The 21519-nt window shown below is 46.4% G+C and overlaps 2 protein-coding genes across 3 annotated transcripts in view; both read right to left on the bottom strand.

The window, feature by feature from the left end:
* CDC42EP2 (CDC42 effector protein 2) overlaps positions 1–21519 on the bottom strand; it is a 34005-nt gene that overhangs the window by 4881 nt on the left and 7605 nt on the right. The window lies entirely within an intron of this gene.
* Positions 621–15991, bottom strand: DPF2 (double PHD fingers 2). 2 transcript variants are annotated; one of them, XM_069471604.1, is made up of 12 exons: positions 15735–15991; positions 11100–11260; positions 10583–10690; positions 10095–10258; positions 7846–7938; positions 7594–7672; positions 7049–7090; positions 5869–6006; positions 5649–5777; positions 5343–5455; positions 4309–4390; positions 621–2114 (listed from the first exon to the last, which is right to left on the bottom strand). In XM_069471604.1, the coding sequence occupies exons 1-12, from the start codon at positions 15764–15766 to the stop codon at positions 2038–2040; spliced, it is 1218 nt and encodes a 405-aa protein (XP_069327705.1). In that variant the 5' UTR covers positions 15767–15991; the 3' UTR covers positions 621–2037. The 2 variants fall into 2 exon arrangements, with proteins under 2 accessions (XP_069327705.1, XP_069327706.1); XM_069471605.1 differs by lacking the exon at positions 7049–7090 and having other exon boundaries at positions 623–2114; positions 15735–15988.

Consider the following 21519-nt stretch of genomic DNA (forward strand, 5'->3'; position numbering starts at 1 on the left):
CCCTCATCACTCCTGCAAAAGCTGTCATGTGTCCCATGGGGATGTCACTAGTTGCTTATGTTATTAATGCTATTTTTTTTGAGACAGAGTCTCATTCTGTTGCCCAGGCTAGAGTGCGGTGGCGTTAGCTCAACAGCAACCTCAAACTCCTGGGCTCAAGTGATCCTACTGCCTCAGCCTCCTGAGTAGCTGGGACAATAGGCTAATTTTTCTATATATTTTTAGTTCTCTCACTAATTTCTATTTCTTTTAGTAGAGCTGGGGTCTCACTCTTGCTCAGGCTGGTCTCGAACTCCTGAACTCAAACAATCCGCCCGTCTCAGCCCCCCAGAGTGCTAGGGTTACAGGCGTGAGCCACCGCGCCCACCCTAATGCTACTGTATTTATATAATAATCAAGCTTTTGGACCCATCTTAAGTATCTGAAATTGCAAGGTCAGCTGTTACAAACTTGGTACCACTTCCATCTATGTATCCATGTCTACGCAAAATTTTCTCCAAACCAAGCAAAACACAGAAATAAACAGCATGCTAAAGTTGATTTTAACCCAAATTTTATACTGATCAAAACAGCTTCATTGTTCTTTATAACAAGGAATTGTTATAAACTTGAATTCACATAACAAATTAAAACTAACAAAATAACCCATTTTATATCTGCTTTACATACTGGGGTTCAACGGAAAAATTTAATTTGGGGGGAAAAAAGCTGTATTTCAAAACATTTTAAAAAACCACTGTTGAGGAGGAACGTTTTAGGATGAAACGGCCTTCTTAACAGGGAGTTGGAAGATAAACCATCCAGCAGAGGGCTCCGTGTAAAAATGTTTATTTTTACTAATGTTTAGAATACAGGAACTAAAGAAAGAAAAAAGAGACACCTCAATTCCTAAGCGACAGCAAGTTGGGCCTGCCCACAGCCAAGGGGGAAGGCCACTCCAGGGTGTCTTAGCATGGACTGCCCCCCAGTACTTAATGTCAGTGCCACTAAGCAGGAAACTTGAGGAATCAGGGTGAAGACCTTACCAGCTGCTAGCGAGCGTGCAAGGGAAGAAAGGGACATCTATGTGGCTTTCCTGCGACCTGGAGTCCGGATACACAGGGCAGGAGGCTGAAGCCCCCAATTCAGTTAAGGGCAGGAGGCTGAATGCCCAGGTCCAGGAAGAACAAAAAGGGATTTTGGAGGTAGGCTTTTTCATCATGTTAAAAAACAGGCACATTATCCAATGTCTCCCTGTGGCCCCAAGCTGCTGGCCTGGCCCCCTGATGCTTCCCGTCTCCCCACAAAACCAAAGGGAATAGGAGGGGAGGCAGAAGGTGGGAAATTCCAAGGGTGGGGAATGCTTCGGTCACTGGAGACCGCCCGTGACAGTGAGCCAGGAGAGCACATGAAGAATACGGTGAAGCTGCTACTCCCCCTGGGTGGGGTGGAGCAGGACAGGGCAGAGCCAGAAAGGTGACTGAGAGCATCCAGGCTCAGGCAAAGGACCCTGTGTAGCGGGAACAGAGGGCTGCAGAGAGCCGCTCTGAAGGGAAAAGGCAAGGCTAAGCAGCACAAAGGGCATGGAAAGCTCCTTGCGAGCGTGGCCTCAGCTTGCTCACTCCCCGCTGCTCTTGGCAAAGAGGCCCTGGCCCAGCTCAACTTTGGGGGAAGGGAAAAGCCTGGAGACCAGAGTGGAGGCAGAGCGGAGAGAGAAGCGAGCTGTTCTCCCACTCCTTCTCGGAGGACACTAAACCCTGTGATCACCAGGGCCTGGGCCCAAGGCAAGCAGAGTGAATGCACTTCATGGAGAGCAGAGAGAAGCTGGGCCCACAGGTATGCCTTGGGGCAGTGCGCTGCTCCTTTCTCCCTGAGGGCTTGGGGCCAGAGGCAGTCAGAGCTGCCACCTCAGCTTGCTGCTGCCAAAGGCAGGTTGGCACAACCATCCCAAGATTCTCTGGACTTGTGAAAGAGAGGAGGAAGGGAAAGGTGGGTATGAAAAACATGGTGGAGGAGAGAAACAGCCTTAGACGTGTGGGGAGCAGGGAGGTGGCCACATCAAGAGGAGTTCTGGTTCTGGTAGATGGAAGCTTTCTCCTTCAACAGGTCCAGACACAAGTGGCAGCTCCAACTTCCTGCAGAGAAGCATAATGGGGTCAGGATGGGTCCCACACGACCCTCATCTGCTTGCTATTCTTCTTTCTGTACCCCTTCTCCACTAGTGGGGTCAGCTCCAGGGAGGAAGGGGGATATTCTGCAGTAGCAAAGTTTCACGGTTATCCTGCGCTAGGAGGAAAAAGCATTCTCAATGGAGATGAAAGAAACCATTATCTGGAGGACTATTTCAGAATACAGATGCCCAGGCCCTCTTGGCCCTATTAAATCAGAAGCTCTGGGAGTAGGAGGAGGACCTAGGCAGAGAGGAAGTTTCTAAAACATCCTAGTTTTGGGCTTGTGATTATAAAAGAACCTGACTTGATTCTCATGGTCCAAAGGTTAGACTAAAGATCAAGAGTAGTGGCTCCAGAGAAACCAAGTTTGATAGGGCTTTCTGTGAAAATCACTGCAAGATGGGCTCCCACCATCACTAGGTGTCTAAGCAGAAGCTAAGGACCTGATCAGCGAAAAAGGGGTGAACTATATGATCTAACCCATTATGACCTGAGTCTAGTTTCAGAAAAAAAGAAGACATAATTCTTCCTTACAAGAAAATTAATGCTCATACCTTGTTTATTAACATATACCATGGTTGGATTCTTCTGTTTTTTTAAAAAATAAAATTAGTCCTAATGCCTTGAAATTATGAGCATAATTATACATATGTCCATTTGGACATAATTCGGGGGGAAAGGATCCACAGCTTTTATTAGCTCTTCAGAGACACGTGATACGAAAATGTAAGAGGAAGGTCCTTTCTAGCCCAAAGGTCAATGAGCAGAGCTTGGCAAACTTTTCTGTAAAGAGTTAGAGTGCTAAATATTTTAGGCTTTCTGAGCCACATACAGTTTCATTCACATCTTTTTCTTAAAACTTCCTTTAAGAAGAATGCTTGAGCCCAGGAGTTTGAGATCAGCCAGGGCAACATAGCAAAACATTGTCTCCACAAGAAACAACAAACCAAAAAAAACCTCCTTTTAAAAATATAAAAAGCACTGTTAGCTTGCAAGCTATATAAACTGGCTGTGGCTGGATTTGGCACATGGGTTGTAGATTGCCAAACTTTTTTTTTTTTTGAGACAGAATCTCACTCTGTTGCCCAGGCTAGAGTGCTGTGGCGTCAGCCTAGCTCACGGCAACCTCAAACTCCTGGGCTCAAGCGATCCTACTGCCTCAGCCTCCCTGGGACTACACACATGTGCCACCACTTTTTTCTATATGTATTTTTAGTTGTCCAAATAATTTCTTTCTACTTTTAGTAGAGACGGGGTCTCGCTCTTGCTCAGGCTGGTCTCGAACTCCTGACCTTGAGCGATCCTCCCGCCTTGGCCTCCCAGAGTACTAGGATTACAGGTGTGAGCCACTGTGCCCGGCCTAGTTTGCCAAACTTGACCTAGAACCTAGAACATCTGATGACTTCTAGGGGTTGCCCCTCAACTGCCTCAACACTCCAACAAGAACACTCCACTACCTCAGTGTCCCGCAGAACTTCAATAGGAAAGCCATTCTGCAACTAGTATAGATTTTGTCTACAAATTGATATTTGATGGCTAAAAAAACAAAGCACAAAACATGCTAATTCTCCCAAAAGCAGATTTATAAACTGGGCCTGAGAGTGTTCCCCTGTTGCTGCTAAAGGACTCTCAGATTTTGTTAGTGGCCTCATTCTCTAGTGAGGAGTGACAGCAGTTTGACCTATATTACAAGTCAGCCACACAGACAGTGAACCACTTTCTCTCACCTGGAATGCTGGCCCACATCCTTTGTGCACAGTAACAGCTACTGGGTGTTTGTGTCCTCATGAATAAGCTCCTGAATTTCTATATAGAAGGGGTTTAAGGCATGGAAATCCAACCAGAAGGGGACTTGTGGAGTTTCCTAGACTGGCTGGAGGAAAACAAATTGCTCCTTCTGGGTGACTGTTCTCTGCTCAGCATCTGTTTTCTTTTGGGCTGATTTTTTTGTGTTTGTATATGTAACTAACAATAATGTGCAAACGTTAAACCCTTTAAAAGTTGAAATGCTAGGAAAGCACTCTGAACTGAGCCAAGACAAGGTGCCTTACTCCCTAATTTGGAAGAACAAATAACTGATAATAAAGAACACAGAACTCAATATTTTCCAAGTTATTAATAAAATCATTGTTCTGAGTAACCGATCTGCGCAACTTACCTTCAGGAGGCTCAGACATGGACGGGGTAAGACAGTACATGTGGTAGCCACGATCACAGTCATCACAGAAGAGCAGCTGGTCCTGGAGCAGGGCAAAGCACGGGGGCTGAGTGACTTATGTGCCTCAGTTAGGCCACTGGGGGAAGGGGGTAGGAAGAGGGCTTCTGTGACACTGCTGCTACTTCCGGAGGGGCAGGGCAGGTGGCAGGCAAGAACAGATGCATGAATCTTGGGTAGGAAACCACTGCTGTCCATCTCTAGTTCAGACCCAGTCACTGTTGTCCCTCACGTGGATCCTGCCAGACCCTGACTGATCACACACAGCCTCCACTCTTGCCCCCTTATCATCTACCTTCCACAGGGCAGCCAAGTTACCTTTTTAAAATGTGAGACAGACCATGTCACCCCCCTGATTGAAACCTCCAACAGCATCCCACTGTAATCAGGACAGAACCCCAGGCCCCACAGACCTGGCAGTGTCCACCTGTCCCATCTCATCTCCTGCCATGCTCTCCCATAGGCAGGAAGACTCCATCCGGCCACGTCAGCCTGCTCAACACGCCTGGCTTGTCCACCTTAAGGGCCTCTGCACTGGCTCTACCTCCAAACCTGCTCGGACTGGCTCCTTGGCATCACCCAAATTCCAACACCCACATCGCCTCCTCAGAAGAGTTATCTTTGACTGTCAATCTGAATTAGTAACACAGTTACTCTCTGCCACATTACTGGTTCATTTTGTCCATGGCACGTCATACAAATCTCACTTATTTCCCTGCTGATTGCTGTTCCCATAAGAATGTAAATTCCATGAAAGCAGGGACCTTATTTGTCTTATTCAGTACCCTCCCTTAGTGTCTACAACAACGTCTGCCATAAAGTCAGTACTCAATAAATACCTGCCAACAAATCAAAGTTCTGACTGGGATGCTGGGGAGAGTCATGCTCCCTTTTAACAGCAAGCTCACTTTAGAGGGAACTGGGGGAAGAAAAGTAAAAGCCCAGAAGGAGCCACACCAGGGAGCAGGGATACGCACGTCATTCTCGGAGGTGCCGCAGATGTTGCAGCACTTGCACTCGATGCACTGCCAGCGGTAGGTCTTCACTGCCGCCATCATCACAGGGGTGAACTGGAGACAAGAAGGATGCCCTGTGGGGGACAACAGAGTGAAACAGGCAGCCGGAAATGAGGGGAGAAGAGAGGAGCCCCTGCCCATGGCTACATCTTCTCTTGGCCAGAAGTGAGGTGTGCTGGTTGACTGTGACAGTGCCAGAAGCTAGCAAGGCAAGAGCCCTACGGGGACTGAGCATGGCTGCAGCCTTCTCTTTGGGGCAGGAGGTACCTGAGCGGCCACAGTCAGAACAGGACACCAGCTCCTCTGGCTGTCCTGTCTTCTTGTTGATCTTTGAGTCGCCCAGGCAGAAGTCACAGTAGTTGTTGGGCAAGGCCAATCCATCAGGACCCTTCTTGGCTATAGGAAGAAAGACAAGAGCTGTAATGATGCCCTTGGGCCACTCATCCCTGCAGGGGGTTTTTATAACCAGGCCAACTCCTCAGCTTACATTTCTGCTCCTCGGACCTCTGGGAAACAGGAGTGGGTGGCTGGGAGTCTTCCTTGTCCTCACCCTCCTCCTCAGCCAAGTGGGAGTGGGCATAGTGATAACTGAGGCCTGGTCGGTTCTTGTAACGTTTCCCACAAACTGGGTAGGGAGAGGATTGCAGAGAAAGGTATTAGGATACAAGAGTGCCACATCCCACCCCTGCCAGCTGTGGGGCTCCACCTAAGGCAGAGAGGGCAACCTCCCCTTCACCCACCAGCTCTGTTCTGGGACAGGCCTTTCGTGAGGCCCTCTCCCCTCGGCCAGGAGCATCAGGCCCTGGGGTGCTCTAGCTTCTTCCTCTCAAACACCAACCTCATGGCCACCACTACTCTTCCACATTGGCTTCTCAGAGGCTTAGCCCTTGCCCCATCACTGCTTGACCTGGGAACAGTAATAGCCTAGGGAGCTCCGGGTCAGGAAAGGGAAGGGAAGGGAATTTCTACAGTCCTGCAGGGTGGCAGGAAAAGGGAAAGGTGAGAAAGAGACTTCAAACCTTTTTACTCCTCAGTAAATGTGGGGTAAAAGCTTAAGCTACCCTGTATAGACCATGGAGCCCATCTCTGCTGAATGTAGATAAACGAGTTGGTGAGGGAAGTCTCTTGGGGATACCTATCAACTGAGCCGGCTGGGGCAGGTGGCCCCCAAAGAAATTCAAACATACTCCCAAATCAGTGCCCTGTCCAGCCCCCACCAACCAGCAGGAAAGCAGATCCCCATGAGGTATCCTGTAAGCTTGAGCAGATACTGAGAAGGGCACGGGGGTCAGCAGGAAAGGAAAGGGGAGAGAGGATGCAGGAGGAGCTGGTGGGATGGTAGGGAACATCAGCTGAGACCACCAAGTGCCTGTTCAGGGGAGGGCAGCAGGTGGATCTGTCTGCAGTGGGTTCCTTATGATGCCCCTGAAGCTGCCCCATGCACTAGGCCGAGCGGCTTTAAGAGCAGGCTTGTGGAAGGCGAGCAGTGGTAAAAGCAGCTTCCAGGACTTGAGGAGTGGAGCACAGCAGAAGTTCCACTGCTCCTACCCCATGCCATTCCAGAGATTTGAAAACTAGCACCACTGGAGATGAGAAAGGCAGGAGGAACAAGGGAGGAGGGAAAAAGGGACAGGAAAACCAAAAGTCTGAAAAGTTGAGAGAGCTACCTCTCTGGGGCGCTTTCGAGGTATGCTTTTGTTTGAAACTATCTGAAAGACAGAAAGAAAAGTCATGAGAAGAAGGCCTTGACACACTTGAGACAGGAGCGGCAGCAGCAGGAAAGCAGAGCAAGCGAGAGAGAAACCCCAACGGTGATGATCTCCCAGGGTAGAGGGACAGAAGTGGGGCAAGCCAGAGAGGACAGGAAAGAGGACAGACAACGAAAAACTTAGTGTTGGACCCCTGGGGCCCTGGCTTGACTGGGGCCAGCAGACCTGCATGCCATCTATCAAAAGGCCAACCCTGTCCCCCCAACAAGCACCCCCACCCCAGAGGACAGCAGAAATCTCTCCCAGAGCATGCAGGTCCCACCCGCCACGTAGCAGAGGCCCAAGCCTCACAGAAGCCTGAGGGAACCAGTCAGCCAGCAGGCAGGACAAGAGCCCAGGCTTGTTTTACCACTCCAGGCAAAAACACAACCCTCCCTCCTCTCATATCCTGAGCAGGAGCTGGGTCAAGGCAAGGACTACCCACCCACTAGTGAGGCACTCACTGTCACAGGCATAGGGCTTGTCTCGATCCTCCAGGATGGAAGCGTCCAGCTTCTTACGGGCACTGCTCACACCCTTACCCTGCCAAGAGCAAAAAGATGCCCTTACTGAGGCGTCTAGGCCTGAGGAATTAAACTCTCCTGTGAGTGGCTGCTAATTTCACTTGAAAGGGAAAATGGCAACTGCAAGAAATAAAACATGGGACTTCCCAGGCTGCCCTGCCCCAGGCTGAAGGCCCCGTGCCAGCCTCTCACCTTGGATTTCCCCTTGCCCCGACGCTTGGGAGTGTCCTCCTCATAGTCCTCATCATCAAGGTCATCCAGAAAGTCATCAGGTTCTAGGATCCGCTGAGTGGACAGAAGGATTATGATGAGCAGAAATAACGTGCATCCAAAAGCTCCACTGAGATGGGATTGGCCAAGGCTACCCAGAACCTCCTCTGACCTGGCCCCACCAACACCAGCCTCATTCCTCACCACTGTTCTTTAAGCGCTCTCCAACGCCGTTCCTGCTCCTTTCCACGCTTTGGGCTTTCCTTCCCCTGTGCCTCTCTTCACGCTGTTTCCTTACCCTAGAATGCCTTTCCCACTATGCCAAGGGGCCAAATCAAATAGCATGACTCCATAAGCTTTCCCTAATTCCCCAAGCACCTGTGCCCTCTCCTGCCTCTGATCAGCACCCAGGGTGCATATTATCAGTAGTACCCAACACTCACTTCCTAGTTTAAATGAGAGCTTTGTTGCTTACTTGTGCGACCTTGTGGGAACTTTTTAAACTGTTCTATTTCAGTCTCCCTGCCTATGAAATGGGGACCACTGGACCTACCCCTAAGGTTGTACAGATGAAAGGAGAAAGCATGTGGAAGAGTACTTAACACAGTGCCTGGGATATTTTCAGCCCTTATTTATATATATAGTTTTATCTTCTCTGTTGGCTGAGACCACGTCTGTTTCACCTACGTAGCCTCAGGCACCAAAAAACTATGACAAAAACTTTTGTGACAAAAGAGGATGAATGAGTGACAGTCTGTGCTTAGCAATGGGAAAGACCAGATGGCAACAAAGAAGCCTGTCAGTACCCGGCACTAATCAGGGGATGAAGGAGGAACAGAACTACAGGTGCCTGCTCCTGCTCCACAGCTTTGCTTCAGTTCTATTAGGCTGGTGCAAAAGTAATTGCGGTTTCGGACTGTGAATTTTAAATCATTATAACTAGGCTCAAACACATCTTTATTAATCAAAATAGGAACCATTACAATCACCACATTTTTGCCAATGAGAAATAAGTTTGTTTATTCCTGTAGCATAAAAAGCTGTGCTTTGGGATTTGACAAATTCTTAGAAAGCATTTTCTGCTTCCTGCTGGTCAAGGAAGCGCTTTCCCTGCAAAAGTTGTCAAGATGCTTGAAGAAGCGGTAGTTGGTTGGTGAGAGGTCAGGTGAATATGGCAGATGAGGCAAAACTTCGTAGCACAATTTGTTCAAATTTTGAAGTGTTGGTTGTGCGACGTGCGGTCAGGCATGGTTGTGGAGAAGAGTTGGGCCCTTTCTGTTGACCAACACCAGCTGCAGACATTGCAGTTTTCGGTGCACCTCATCGATTTGCAGAGCATAATTCTCAGATGCAATGGTTTTGCAGGATTCAGAAAGCTGTAGTGGATCAGACCGGCAGCAGACCACCAAACAGTGACCCTGACCTTTTTTGGGTACAAGTTTGGCTTTGGAAGTGCTTTGGAGCTTCTTCTTGGTCCAACCACTGAGGTGGTTGTCGCCAGTTGTTGTATAAAATGCACTTTTCATCGCACGTCACAATCCAATCGAAAAATGGTTCATTCTTGTGTACAGGAAGAGAAGACAACACTTGAAAACGATGATTTTTTTTGATTTGCAGTCAGCTCATGAGGCACCCACTTAGCGAGCTTTTTCACCTTTCCAATTTGCTTCAAATGCCAAACGACCGTAGAATGGTCAACGCTGAGTTCTCTGGCAACTTCCCATGTAGTTGGTAAAAGGATCAGCTTCTATGATTGCTCTCAATTGCTCGTTGGCAACTTGTGATGGCCAACCACTACGCTCCTCATCCTCAAGGCTCTTGTCTCCTTTGCAAAACTTCTTGAACCACCACTGCACTGTACATTCATTAGCAGTTCCTGGGCCAAATGCATTGCTGATGTTGTGAGTTCACTTCGCTGCTTTACGACCCATTTTGAACTCAAATAAGTAAATTGCTCGAATTTGCTTTTTGTTTAACATAATTTTCACAATCTAAAATAAACAGCAAGTAATAAGTCATCAGCAAAAAACCAAAGCGAGAATGCACATTAAAATGATGTATAACATAACCACATTTATTTTTTAAGAATGTATTCCAATATCAAAGAACAAATTTCAACAATGCTAAAACCGCAATTACTTTTGCACCGACCTAATAGTAACTGGGTGGCCCCCATAAAGAGAAGGCTGGTTTCCATCAAAGCTCCCTTAGCCACAGGGATAAACTCATACCTTCCGTGCTCGACTGTTGGTCACAGGAAATTCGCCCAAGCTGTCATCATCAACTCGGGGATCCGGGGCACCTCGCTTCTCCAGGGGATCAGTGCGCAACAGCGCCTCTAAACTACTGCCGTCCTGAGAGATCAGCCCCTCTTTCTTTAGGTTCTGGTCTGTGTCTGCAAACAAGGCCAGGATGAAGCAAGGCTCAGAAAGGCTGAAAGCAGACTGCTCTGAGTCTATACAATGCTGGGGCTTACTGAAGGCCAGTCACTGTCTTCTATTCTCTGGTTGCCCAGGAACCAAGACACCCTAGTTCAATGGCACTGTAACCTATCTGTTTACCTATCTCTCTTACTAGACTGAGCTCTTTAAAGGAAGGAATCACATCTTATTCATTTTAGTATCTTCAGGATCTAGTATTTGGTCTGGTACATAACAGGTGATTAGCAGGCCTCTTAGCATGCAACAGGCTCTGCCCCTGCCCAGGGAGGGTGTCTTGCCTGGTTTAATAGACGGGAAGGAAAGTCGTGGATCCTCAGGGGGGTGGGCTCGCCGTTTTTTCCGCCAGCGCCGCGCAGGATAGGAGTATAGCTGTCCAGAGGCCAATCCTGTGGAAGAAAGAAAGAGAGAAGTCAAACCCTAACACTGCCCTAGAAAATATCACTTTCTAGATGAGTAGGGCCCCCTTTGAGTTCTAGAGCAAGTGAGGAATATTGACAGTGAGAGCCTGGTGGGATGGATGAAATAATTTGTGGAAAATAAATGTAAACTTAGGGGCCTTGGCTAACACACAGCTCTCCAGATGCATGATAATGGCTTGAGCAGGTCAAAAACCAAAGATGCTGCTATGAACCTGTCTGTTTCGCCCTCCCTGGGTCTCTAGTCATGGGAAGGCCGTGTCCATCCAAAGATAGAAAACACCACGGAAAACTCTCTCAACGGTCTCATCACCTACGATGAGGAAACTTCTTCCCCCTTATGTTCCTAAGTCCCCTTCTCCCAAGTCTGGACCCTCACCTGGACCCCGGTGTCGCTTTTCCATCCAGATATAACAGTTGCTCTGGGCGACTCCGGTCTGTGAGTCCAAGAAAGGCAAGCGTACGCTGCGCTCAGCACAGAGGCGGGCATTGTAATTATGGCACTGCTCCATGGCATCTTTGTAGTATTGCTCCCCAAGGCTGCAGGGAAGATAAAAATCAGGTGTGTGTGTGTGTGTGTGTGTGTGTTGGGGCAGGGGGTGTGGGATGCTGCAATATTCTGCTCCCCTGCCATGTGCTTCTCTAGAAGGCTCAAGGGACTGGGAGACTGTCTCTTTGGTTCTATTTGCCTCCATTTCTGCCTCATGGGACAGCAAGGCCCTTCACTAAGCCATCACGAGGAAAGGCGCTTTACAAATAAAGTGCCATCAGAAACACATGATTTCATCATGTTATCTAATCAGACTTCAGTCTAACCCCCAAAGAGGGCCTCTCATAAATCTAGCCCTGTGCTAGTTAAGATGTTAACTCTCTTGACTCTGAGAAGCAGATGTTAGCCCCTCCTTAGAAAGGTGGTAAAGAGTTCAACAAGGTCTAGGGGACTTACTAAAATGTATTTAGCAAACTTCAGTAAATCCATATAATAAAATTCAATTTAGCCATAAAAAAGGGAGGGTGCTCTTCATGTACTGATAATTCAACAATTTTCAAGATAACTAGGGAAAAAAAGCAAGGTACAGTGCTGAGAAGTGTCACAGGATGTTACCCTTTATGCAATAAAGGGGTGGAAAAGAAACTGCAAGCCCACAGGGAGAAAAACTGGGTGACTAGGGCACTTTCTTCCATATACCTTTTTATATCTTTTGGATTTAGACCTAGGCTTTTAACCAACTAATTAATTTTATATACTAATTTTACATTTATGGAAGACATTTGCAAATTCCTGAAGTTCGCTGAAGCTTTTATTGAGCACTATTACTGATATGAAATCTGTTTGCTCTAAGGCCCATCCTGGGGCCCTCCCCAATCTTGCACAAATTATATAGGAAAGAAGCTTCTTGGTCTCAAAGGACTCAATCTGAAATTTGAATCAACAGTAAGTGTCTTAAAAAGCTGGAAAACTAGGCCGGGCGCGGTGGCTCACGCCTGTAATCCTAGCTCTCTGGGAGGCCGAGGTGGGCGGATCGTTTGAGCTCAGGAGTTCGAGACCAGCCTGAGCAAGAGCGAGACCCCACCTCTAAAAATAGAAAGAAATTATATGGACAGCTAAAAATATATATATAGAAAAAATTAGCCGGGCATGGTGGTGCATGCCTGTAGTCCCAGCTACTCGGGAGGCTGAGACAGGAGGATCGCTTGAGCCCAGGAGTTTGAGGTTGCTGTGAGCTAGGCTGACGCCACGGCACTCACTCTAGCCTGGGCAACAGAGTGAGACTCTGTCTCAAAAAAAAAAAAAAAAAAAAAAAAAAAAAGCTGGAAAACTGCATAGTGCTAGGAGTTATCTGATGCTAAGAAGCATGTATATATAATAGAACCAATCTTGTTCTCATTCTTCAGGGTGTAACAAGCACTTTGGTAACGGAGATTAAACTAACTGAAACAATTCATATTCATATTCAATCCCTCTTAAACTGAGAGCAGAGACAATTTCTTTCCCACAGCATCCCCAATACCCAGGAAGATGTCTGGAACACAAACTTGACTTGAGAGTGAAAAGACCTGGCTAGGGTGCAAGTCACCATATAAACATGGATGTTCGGTTAACCCAGGTAGACCTTGGTTCCTCTTCTAGATCGGGGAGGTTGGACTAGATGAGCTCTGGCATACCAGGATTCCATGGGAAAGAAAGCCCAGGCATGAGAAACTGAACTTATGTCTATAAAATGACTACATCAACAAACTCTGCTCTGGAATCTGATGAACGCCTTCAGTGAGAAGTCACAACAGACCACCCCACAGCTTAGCACGTTTCTAGCAAGTGAAAAAGACACATACCACACAAAGAAATGGCAATACCACAAGTACAGCCTGGCTTGATTCAATGAGCTATAATGACTATAATCTCAAGTAGGCATGAATCTTGCACAGGAAAGCAGAGGGGAGAAGGGAGAGGCTCACATTTGCTCGCCTTTAGGAGGCAGCCACGAACTCCTCACCACACAGTAAAATTGGATAAACAAGGCTGAGTGCAGCAGCTCCTTTGTTTCTGCTGATGGGAATTGATACCGACACTGGAAGTCAAATGGAAGGAAGGGCCAGACTGGCTGAGGGCTGCAAAGTCAGAGCAAGGAGGCTGGAAACGATTTTAGAGGCAATGAATGAGATGTTCTGTCAGAGCTCTTGTGAGTTAAGTGGGATTTCAGAAGGTGGGGCAAGCAGTATTCTGGGTAAGAAGGCTGGGAATGAAACACTTAAGAGAGAGAGAAAGAGAGAGGCTGTGTGTGTGTGTGTGTGTGTGTAAAATCTGATGAAGAGAGAACAAGAGAGAATGAGAGAGAGCTCCTAAGAACTTAGGGCTCCTGTAGCAAGAAATTTAAGTTAATATTATTCTCTAGATCTTGTTATCTAACTCAGAAAGTTTCAAAACCAGTCAGCAACCACAGCTATTTATCCTATTGTTTTACCGTAGTAAGACTCCTTAAAAACTGTTTTAATCCTGACATCGTATTTGGGAGGGACAGAGAATTTCCAAATAGGAAAATTCTTCTCCCAGGACAAGATGCAGGTTAGAAAAGATGAGCTAGTGCTCCTGACCTCAATGTATAACCTCAGCTGTCGGAAGACTAGACACACTATAATTAAGAGAAGCCCGAGAAAAGCATCTCTTTCCAGGGTGAGAATGGTGCAGGAAGAATGGAAGCCCCTTGTTAAAAAGACAGTTCTGCAGGGGACTGTATTAATTGTGGTCCATGGCCCTCTGCAGCTAGAAATCAGAAGGAGAAAGTTGTTTCTTCATTATTATACTCAGGAATTAGTGGCTGGTGATCCTCACAATCTCTACAGTTTTCTAAAGGGAAATGAGAAGTCATGCTCTATTTAAATGGACAACCCTTCACTTATAACACTATATGAAAGGGCTGGAAACCCTATTTCCCTGAAGAAAGTCTTCCAACACAAAGAGCCTCATTACATACAACTCTCAAAACCCAGGCAAGTTTGACATTCCCCCAATACAGTAAGGTTTCCCAGGTAGAAGAAGCTTTGATTCTTTTTCGATAATCATGAAACCTGTGTAAAGCCTCTCCTTACAATGGGATGGGGGAAGTCAACAAAGAGAAGGGCAGGGAAACAAAGAAAAAACATCTGAGTCAGGAAAGATAACTGTATAAATGGTATATCAACAGTGTCATTTCTAAATTGAGAAAAATGTCAGCCTGAAGAAAAGAGCTGGGCAAACTGGAGTGGGAAGATCAGAGAGAAAGATAATAGTGTTGGGAGGAGGGATGGCTGAAAGAGGCAGCAGAATGGAGCAGAAAGCAAGTTAAAAAAAAAAAAAAAAACAAAAAAACCACAAGCAGGAGAAGGCACTTAGCTTAATGGAAGTGGGAAAGCATGCTCAAAGAAAAAGCTCCAGGCAGGAGGGAGAAGCAACTTACCCCTTAAAAAGGCTCTTGGGAAGAGGGGGGGGGGGGGGGGGGCTCAGCGTATGACAAAGAGGAGAAGCTGTAAGTCCCCAACCTATACCTCCTCTTCCAGTCAAAAGCCCCGACCGGACATCTAGACAGCACTCAATTTTCCTACCCTTGCACCATGCCCAATATACCCATTAAAAGAAGCTTGCTCTATTAGCTCACGGGGCATTAACCCATTTCAAAACTCATTCAGATTTTTCTTCAGGGAGGAAGGAGGCTGGACAAATCGAGTCCCAAAACATCTTAAACTCACAGAAAGCAGCTAACAGACCAGTCTCCATGTCCCCAATAACCATTAACTTTTACTGTGCTCGAAATCTGACCATCACGGTGGTATCGTAATATAGCAAGAATGCCCACTTAGATGTCCCTGGAGGCTCTTAAGTCGTCGGGACTGCTTCAGTCCAGTTCCCGGTTTTTGATGGCTGCGACTGGCCGACGCAAAGGCCCACTCCCCTGAAGTTCTTTCCCTTCAGTACCTGCTCCTCCACAAATTCTTCCCAAGAATATTTTTAATCTCGGGTACCTGCTACCCAAGACCTCCCGAACGTCACGGGGCCGCTCAGAACTAAAACAGTTCTGCAGTCCTTACACCCGCAGAGGCCGCCGAGCCTGTTGCTCCAGGGGCGACTGCGGGCAGCTGATGGGGAGGGGTCGGCCAGGACTCGCCGCGGGACGCCCGGGCCTCGGCCCGGTTCCCCTGGACTGAGGCGTCTCGGAGAGGAGCTGGACGGTAAGTTTCTCGTACGCAGCCTGGGCGCCACACTCTGGAAACCGTAAGCCCCGAGGAGCGCTCAGACCATACGTCCCCACAGGGAGGCTTCCCGTCAGGGGTTCCCGTGTGCCCCCCTCAGGGCCTCCACAAGTTTCCAAAGAAGCGCAACGTCTTTTCCGGAGTCTCCGGTTTCCCTCCCCACTAGGAGTCGCAACATGGCCTTCCCGGGCATGTCCCTCTCCCCGCCTCGTCCCTTCCCGCACCGCCCCCTACTTCCAGGCCCCTTACAAGACCTCCTGGCCTAGGAGAGAAAGAAACGACCACTCACAGCTTCACTACATTCTCTACCACAGCCGCCATCTTCCCTGCTCCTCTCTCTCAGGCCGGGAGGCCCCGGAGCCCGCAGCGCGCAGGCGCCGGGACCGCACGGGGGCACCAGCGTCTTCGTCCCTCTGCGCAGGCGCCTCCCGGGCGCGCGCGGGCGCGCGCACGCGAGCGAGCGTTGGAGAACGAGCTTCGCGTCTTTGCGCTGCGTCCGGGAAGGAAAAGCGTGGAGTCCACACGGGAGCCCAACGCGCAGGCGCGACCGGAGACCGGTACGGGCACTGCTGCTCTGGCTCGAGCTCCGCCTCTTCCAGTTAGAGGAGCGGGAGGAGAAGGGAGAATGTGACCTGGTGCAGAAATGAGAATGCCAAAGGTTGGTGGAAGCTGGGGGCGCCTGTGTCCTGCCACCTAGCTGACCTTTCACCACGTAGTTAACCCTTTGCCCTCACTCACAGGTGAGGGGGCGGTGAGTAGCTGAAGGGAAGAGTGGTATGCAGTCCACTTGTGCTTCCAAATACGTGCCCATTTTAGGGAGAGGAAAGTTAACGCCCAGAACTGGACAGTTCTGTGGCCTAACTATTGCAATCTGGCGAAAGTTACCTTACTTTCCTAACACGAAATCCAGCTCCGGGACTTCACTGGTACCTGCCTCTTTTCCCTTGCTTCCTAAGTTCATTCCATCTGCTTAGGTTCTGAAGAACTTCCCTCCTGCGACTGTCCGTCTGTCTTCTGTACCATTCATTTCTCCTTCACTGTTGGCTGCAAATCTGTGTACAAACATGGCTTAATATCCCCGTTAAAAAAAATCAAAAGCCCAAGTCTGTCTTCAGTTATCACCCCATTTCTTTTCATTCACCCTTTCAAAGCAAATATTCCGTTTATACTCCACATCTCTGTTGCCTTGTTTGAAAGTCCCTCTTCCACCCAGTTTAATGGGGATTTTCTTCCCACCCTTTCACTGAAGCAGCTCCTAATGAAACCATCATAACCAGCTAGGCATGGTGGCTAACGAGTGTAGTCCCAGCACTTTGAGAGGCCAAGAAGGGAGGATCGCTCAAGTCCAGGAGTTCGAGACCAGCCTGGGCAACGTAGCAGACCCCATCTCTACAAAAATATTTTTTTTAATTAGCTGGGTGTGATGTGGTTTTAGCTACTTAGGAGGTTGAAGCAAGAGGATCGTTTGAGCCCAGGAGTTTAGAGCTGCAGTGACGTATGATTGTACCACTGCACTCCAGCCTGGGTGACAGAGCAAGACCCTGTCTCAAAAAAAGAAGAAAAGTCATCACAACCTCTGTTTCAATAGGTTTAGAGATTTATTCTCTGTCCTGATGGGCTTATGACACCATTGGCCATTCCTTCCTTTTTCAAACTCTGCTACAGGTCTTGAGACACCACACCTACTCTATCCTTCCTCTGTTCAACCTCTGTTAGAGTCCCCAGGGCTTGGTCCTTGATCCTTGTCATTTCCCTATTATACCTTATTTCACCAATTCCAAGATGCACAAATTCACCACCCCACCCTCATTTTAATATTTCAGAATCAGAACACATCTTACCATCACTGTGCCTTATAATTATGTTTAGCAGATGAGAGTTGAGAGGTATGTGTCATTGCTAACCCTGCACCAGCAGCAAACGTGCAGAATGGGTGTCAGCAGCTTGGAAGAAAAATCCAGAAACAATAGTGGTGTACTCTGTACTCTTACCCCTAGGAACCAAATGATTGTGGGGATAGGGGTATCAGAGATGACTTCAAAGTGGGGATCAAAAGAATGCTAGCATTGGCCGGACTTAGTGGCTCACACATAAAATCCCAGCACTTTGAGAGCCTGAGGTGGGAGGGTCGCTTGAGGCCAGGAGTTTGAGACCAGCCTGGGAAAGAGGGAAAGTGAAACCTTGTCTAAAAAAAAAAAAAAAAAAAAAAGTATGCTAGCACTAAAATAGAACATATACATACCCTATGACCCAGCATGTCCATTCCTGGATATATATACACCAAAAAGCTGTACAAGAATGTTTATAACAGCATTATTTGTAATAGCTCCAAATTGGAAACAACACAAATGCCCATCAATGGTAGAATGGATTAGACAGGAGTGCAAGAACAAACTATTACTATATGACGACATGAATGAATCTCAGGAAGTTAATATTGAACAAAAGAAGCCAAATTCAAAAGAGAACATATTTATGTAACGTTACACAAACAGACACACTAATCTATGGGGACAGAAGTCAGGAGAGGTGGCCACCGAGGTGCTAGTGCTAGTAATGTTCTTTTTCTTCATCAGGGTAGTGGTTTACACAGGTTTGTTCACTTTGTAAAAATTAAACTACACAAGATTTATATACTTTTCTGTATATGCATATTTCAATAAAAAGTTTGAATTTAATAATATTAGTAATAGTAAGTAGGCTAGTTCCATATAATAGGAAGGGCAGCTTATGAGCTCAGCATCAATAGTTTTCAGTTCTTTTAGGAGTCTTTTAAGAAATTCTGTATCACCAAACAATAGCTACTCTACATGCTCTGAACTAGGGATCAGTATATCTAGTGTTTCTCTTACAAGCAGGAACCAAGAAGTGGCAGTGGGGGTGCACTCTCTTGCAATCTCAACTAATGACTCTTTTGTAAAATGTTTGTTTCCTGTTCCTGCAACTCTGGACTCTGGTTGATTTAGGGCCTTTGGGACCCAAGGGAGAAATGATTCTGCCAGGGGGCACAATAAAGATTTCTCTAAATCATGAGCTGAGATTATCAATGAGCCATTTGTTACTCCACAGGCCACTGGGCAAGAAAGTAAAAAGAGAGTCTTACTGTTGGCTGGGGTGATTGATTCCAATTGTCAAGGGGAAATAGGATTGCTCTTACCCAGTGGGGGCAGGGAGAAATATAAACGAAACCCAGGGAATCCTCTGGGATGTCTCTTCTTAATATTATATGCAGGTAGTTAAGGGGAGACAGGCTTCTGGTATTTGGATTCTGACCCTCTAAAGATAAACTAAAAAACAGGAAGTTAAAAAAGTTTTTAGGGCTGAGCGTGGTGGCTCACACCTATAATCTTAGCAGTCTGGGAGGCTGAGGCGGGCGGATCATTTGAGCTCAGGAGTTCGAGACCAGCCTGAGCAAGAGCGAGACCCTGTCTCTACTAAAAATAGAAAGAAATTAGCTGGACAACTAAAAATATATAGAAAAATAAATTTTTTTTAAGTGTTGAAAAGCTAGCAGTACAGTGAAGAATTACTGGGCCAACATTTAGAAAGCTAAAACCCAGAGAAGTAAGTCCAGCATTCAAAGCAATTTTTCTCCTGGGGGCATTTACCAATCTGGAATATATAACCTTGAAATTAAACTGTAGTTTGGCAGTCTTTGGGGGGGAGGGACAAAAATCAAAACCCAGAGCTTTCCCAAAGTAGGAAGTCAGGTACCCCACGACTGACACATATATGCTCTGAGATACAAGTCAATTTCTATGAACTTGTAGCTCAGAATCCTATTATCTGGATGGTCCAGGAAAGCTCAAGTCTTGAACTTGGATTAAGGTAGACCCATTTTTATAATGTCCCCATTCACCTGATGAAGGCAAGCATATTTGGTACCAAGTAATATCCTTTCTGGAGGAATATACTGTCATCCTAGGCCTCAAATTATTTAAAAAAAAATTTTTTTTCAGATATAGTATCCAACCCAGAGTCAAAGATATTTAGGCACACAAAGAAACAAGAAATCTTGCACAAGAACCAGTTCAAACAATAGAAAACACAAATTGACACACAAAGACTTAAGATACTGGAATTTTCTGGTATCAACCATAACATAACACTGCCTACTGTGTTTAAATAAATTAGAGATAAGGATAAAAATATCTGGAGGAAACAAGTAAAAAGTGCCACAACAAAAATTTAAAGAACCACGTAGAACTTTTAAAATTAAAAAATACAGTAACCAAAACTAAGAACACATGAATGAATGGGTTAAAAGCAGATTAGACACAGCTGAAAAGAGAACAAATGAACTGGAAGATAGTATCTTTAATATAATATGAAAAGTCAAAAGAACAGAAAATACAGAATTTAAGTAGAGACATAGAGGATATAATGAGAAGTCTAACACACATTAATTGGTGTCCCAGAGGCTAAGGAGAGAGAAAGGGGCAGAGGCAATATTTAAAGAGAAAATGACTACTAATTTTTCTAAAAATGATGAAATACACCAATCCCAGTAAAGCCCAAATAAGCTAAATGAACACTTAATGGAAATAAATGCTAAAGTATTTGGTTTGAAGTATCATGATGTCTGCAACTTACTTTTAAAAGGTCAGAAAAAAAACATATATGCAAAGAGATAAAGCAAAGAGGCAGGATAGTAATAATTGATAAATCTAGATGAAAATATATGAGGAGTCACTGTGCTATTCTTTTAATATTTCTGTAAGTTTGAAATGTTTCAAAACAAAAAGTTTTGGGGAAAAGCAAACTCTATACAGAGAGAGCCACCAAGGGGTCAGATTTTAAAAATAAAAGTCTGGGATACCTCACCTACTAAAGAACCCTGAACCGCCAAGATGAAGGCTGAAGGCAAAGAGAATATGAACTGGGTAGTGAAGGAGGAAAGTTATTTATACCAGTTTTAGCTTTCTTGTAGAAAAAGTCTGTGGCTTCTACATAATATATTTTTTCTAACTGAGTCAAGCATATTTTTTATATATTCTAATTTTCCATTATTCTCTCTTTCCCTCTGCTCCTATATAGGATGTATTTGGTGGTAATTAACTTTACAGTATAGTTCATAGGTTGCAAAATATTGAGATGGGCTGGTAAGGGAATTGCAGGAGGATGGACATCATCCCGAAATTCTGGACTTGGGAGTGGATGTGATAACAAGACTTTGAGTTGTCTCCCTTGGGAAAGAGTGAATGTGTTTTTGACAGTAAGAGGGATAGATGCAGTATACTAGGTAGGCTAGATACGTTGTTGCTGTTTTTTGAAGAGTGCTGGAATGAAGACATACATGGATGTTGGACATCTAAAACAGTGGACTGTAGGAACATTTGTCATTTTGTTGGCTGTCTAACAACAAATTTTCTCCCTTTTTTGAGGAATTCCTTTTGTGGGTAGTATTTGTGGGACATAGTATCTAGACAAGCCTAAGAGGGAGGGTCTTTCTCTCTACCTATAGCTACCTTGGTGTAAGGAGGTGTCCGAGCTCAGTTAACCTGATGCCTCAGGTTGCCTACCTATCTACCCTGATGCGGCAGCCCCTAGTGGTTTCCCAGGGCCATTTGGCTGGTGCCTGATGCAGGGTAGGTTGAGAGGCGTCCCAGGGACTCAGGGCAGGAATGTCCTTCTGTGGCTACTCTGGCCTCAGCTCAGGTCCAGGGTGAGGTGCTGCTTTCCTCTGGGTGAAGCTCTAAGGAAGGTGTCCATTTTTCTTGTCTGCCTTTCCCCAGGCAGAAGAGGACACACCACTCAAGCGCTGGGGGGGGGGGGGGGGGGGGGGGGGCGGCTACAAGCAAGAAGGTGTGGCTCTTCAGCTCCCCGACCCTTTGCCGTCACAAGTGTTACCAGGGCCTGAAACTGAACCCCTGTGGAGGCAGGGGGTTGCAGTCACATACAGGATTTGGGTCCCACAGACCTGGGTTCAAATCCCACTCCAGATAGTATGTCAAATCTCCAAGCTCTATATGATGGCAAAAAATACAAATGAAAAACAAAAGCCTTGGTGGAAATGTAAAATAATGCAGGCAATATGAAAAACAATATGGCTGTTCCTTAAGAAAGTAAAAATA

The sequence above is a fragment of the Eulemur rufifrons genome, chromosome 6, assembly GCF_041146395.1.
Source record: "Eulemur rufifrons isolate Redbay chromosome 6, OSU_ERuf_1, whole genome shotgun sequence".
Taxonomy (NCBI): Eukaryota; Metazoa; Chordata; class Mammalia; order Primates; family Lemuridae; genus Eulemur; species Eulemur rufifrons.

Excerpts from the sequence above, each read along its gene's own strand:
- DPF2 (XM_069471604.1), bottom strand. The coding sequence starts at position 15,766 with ATGGCGGCTGTGGTAGAGAATGTAGTGAAGCT. Across the intron at positions 10,259-10,582 it reads CTTCCCGTCTATTAAACCAG|ACACAGACCAGAACCTAAAG; the intron begins GCAAGACACCCT and ends CCTTGTTTGCAG. Across the intron at positions 7,673-7,845 it reads GGGGCAAGGGGAAATCCAAG|GGTAAGGGTGTGAGCAGTGC; the intron begins GTGAGAGGCTGG and ends TGCTCTTGGCAG.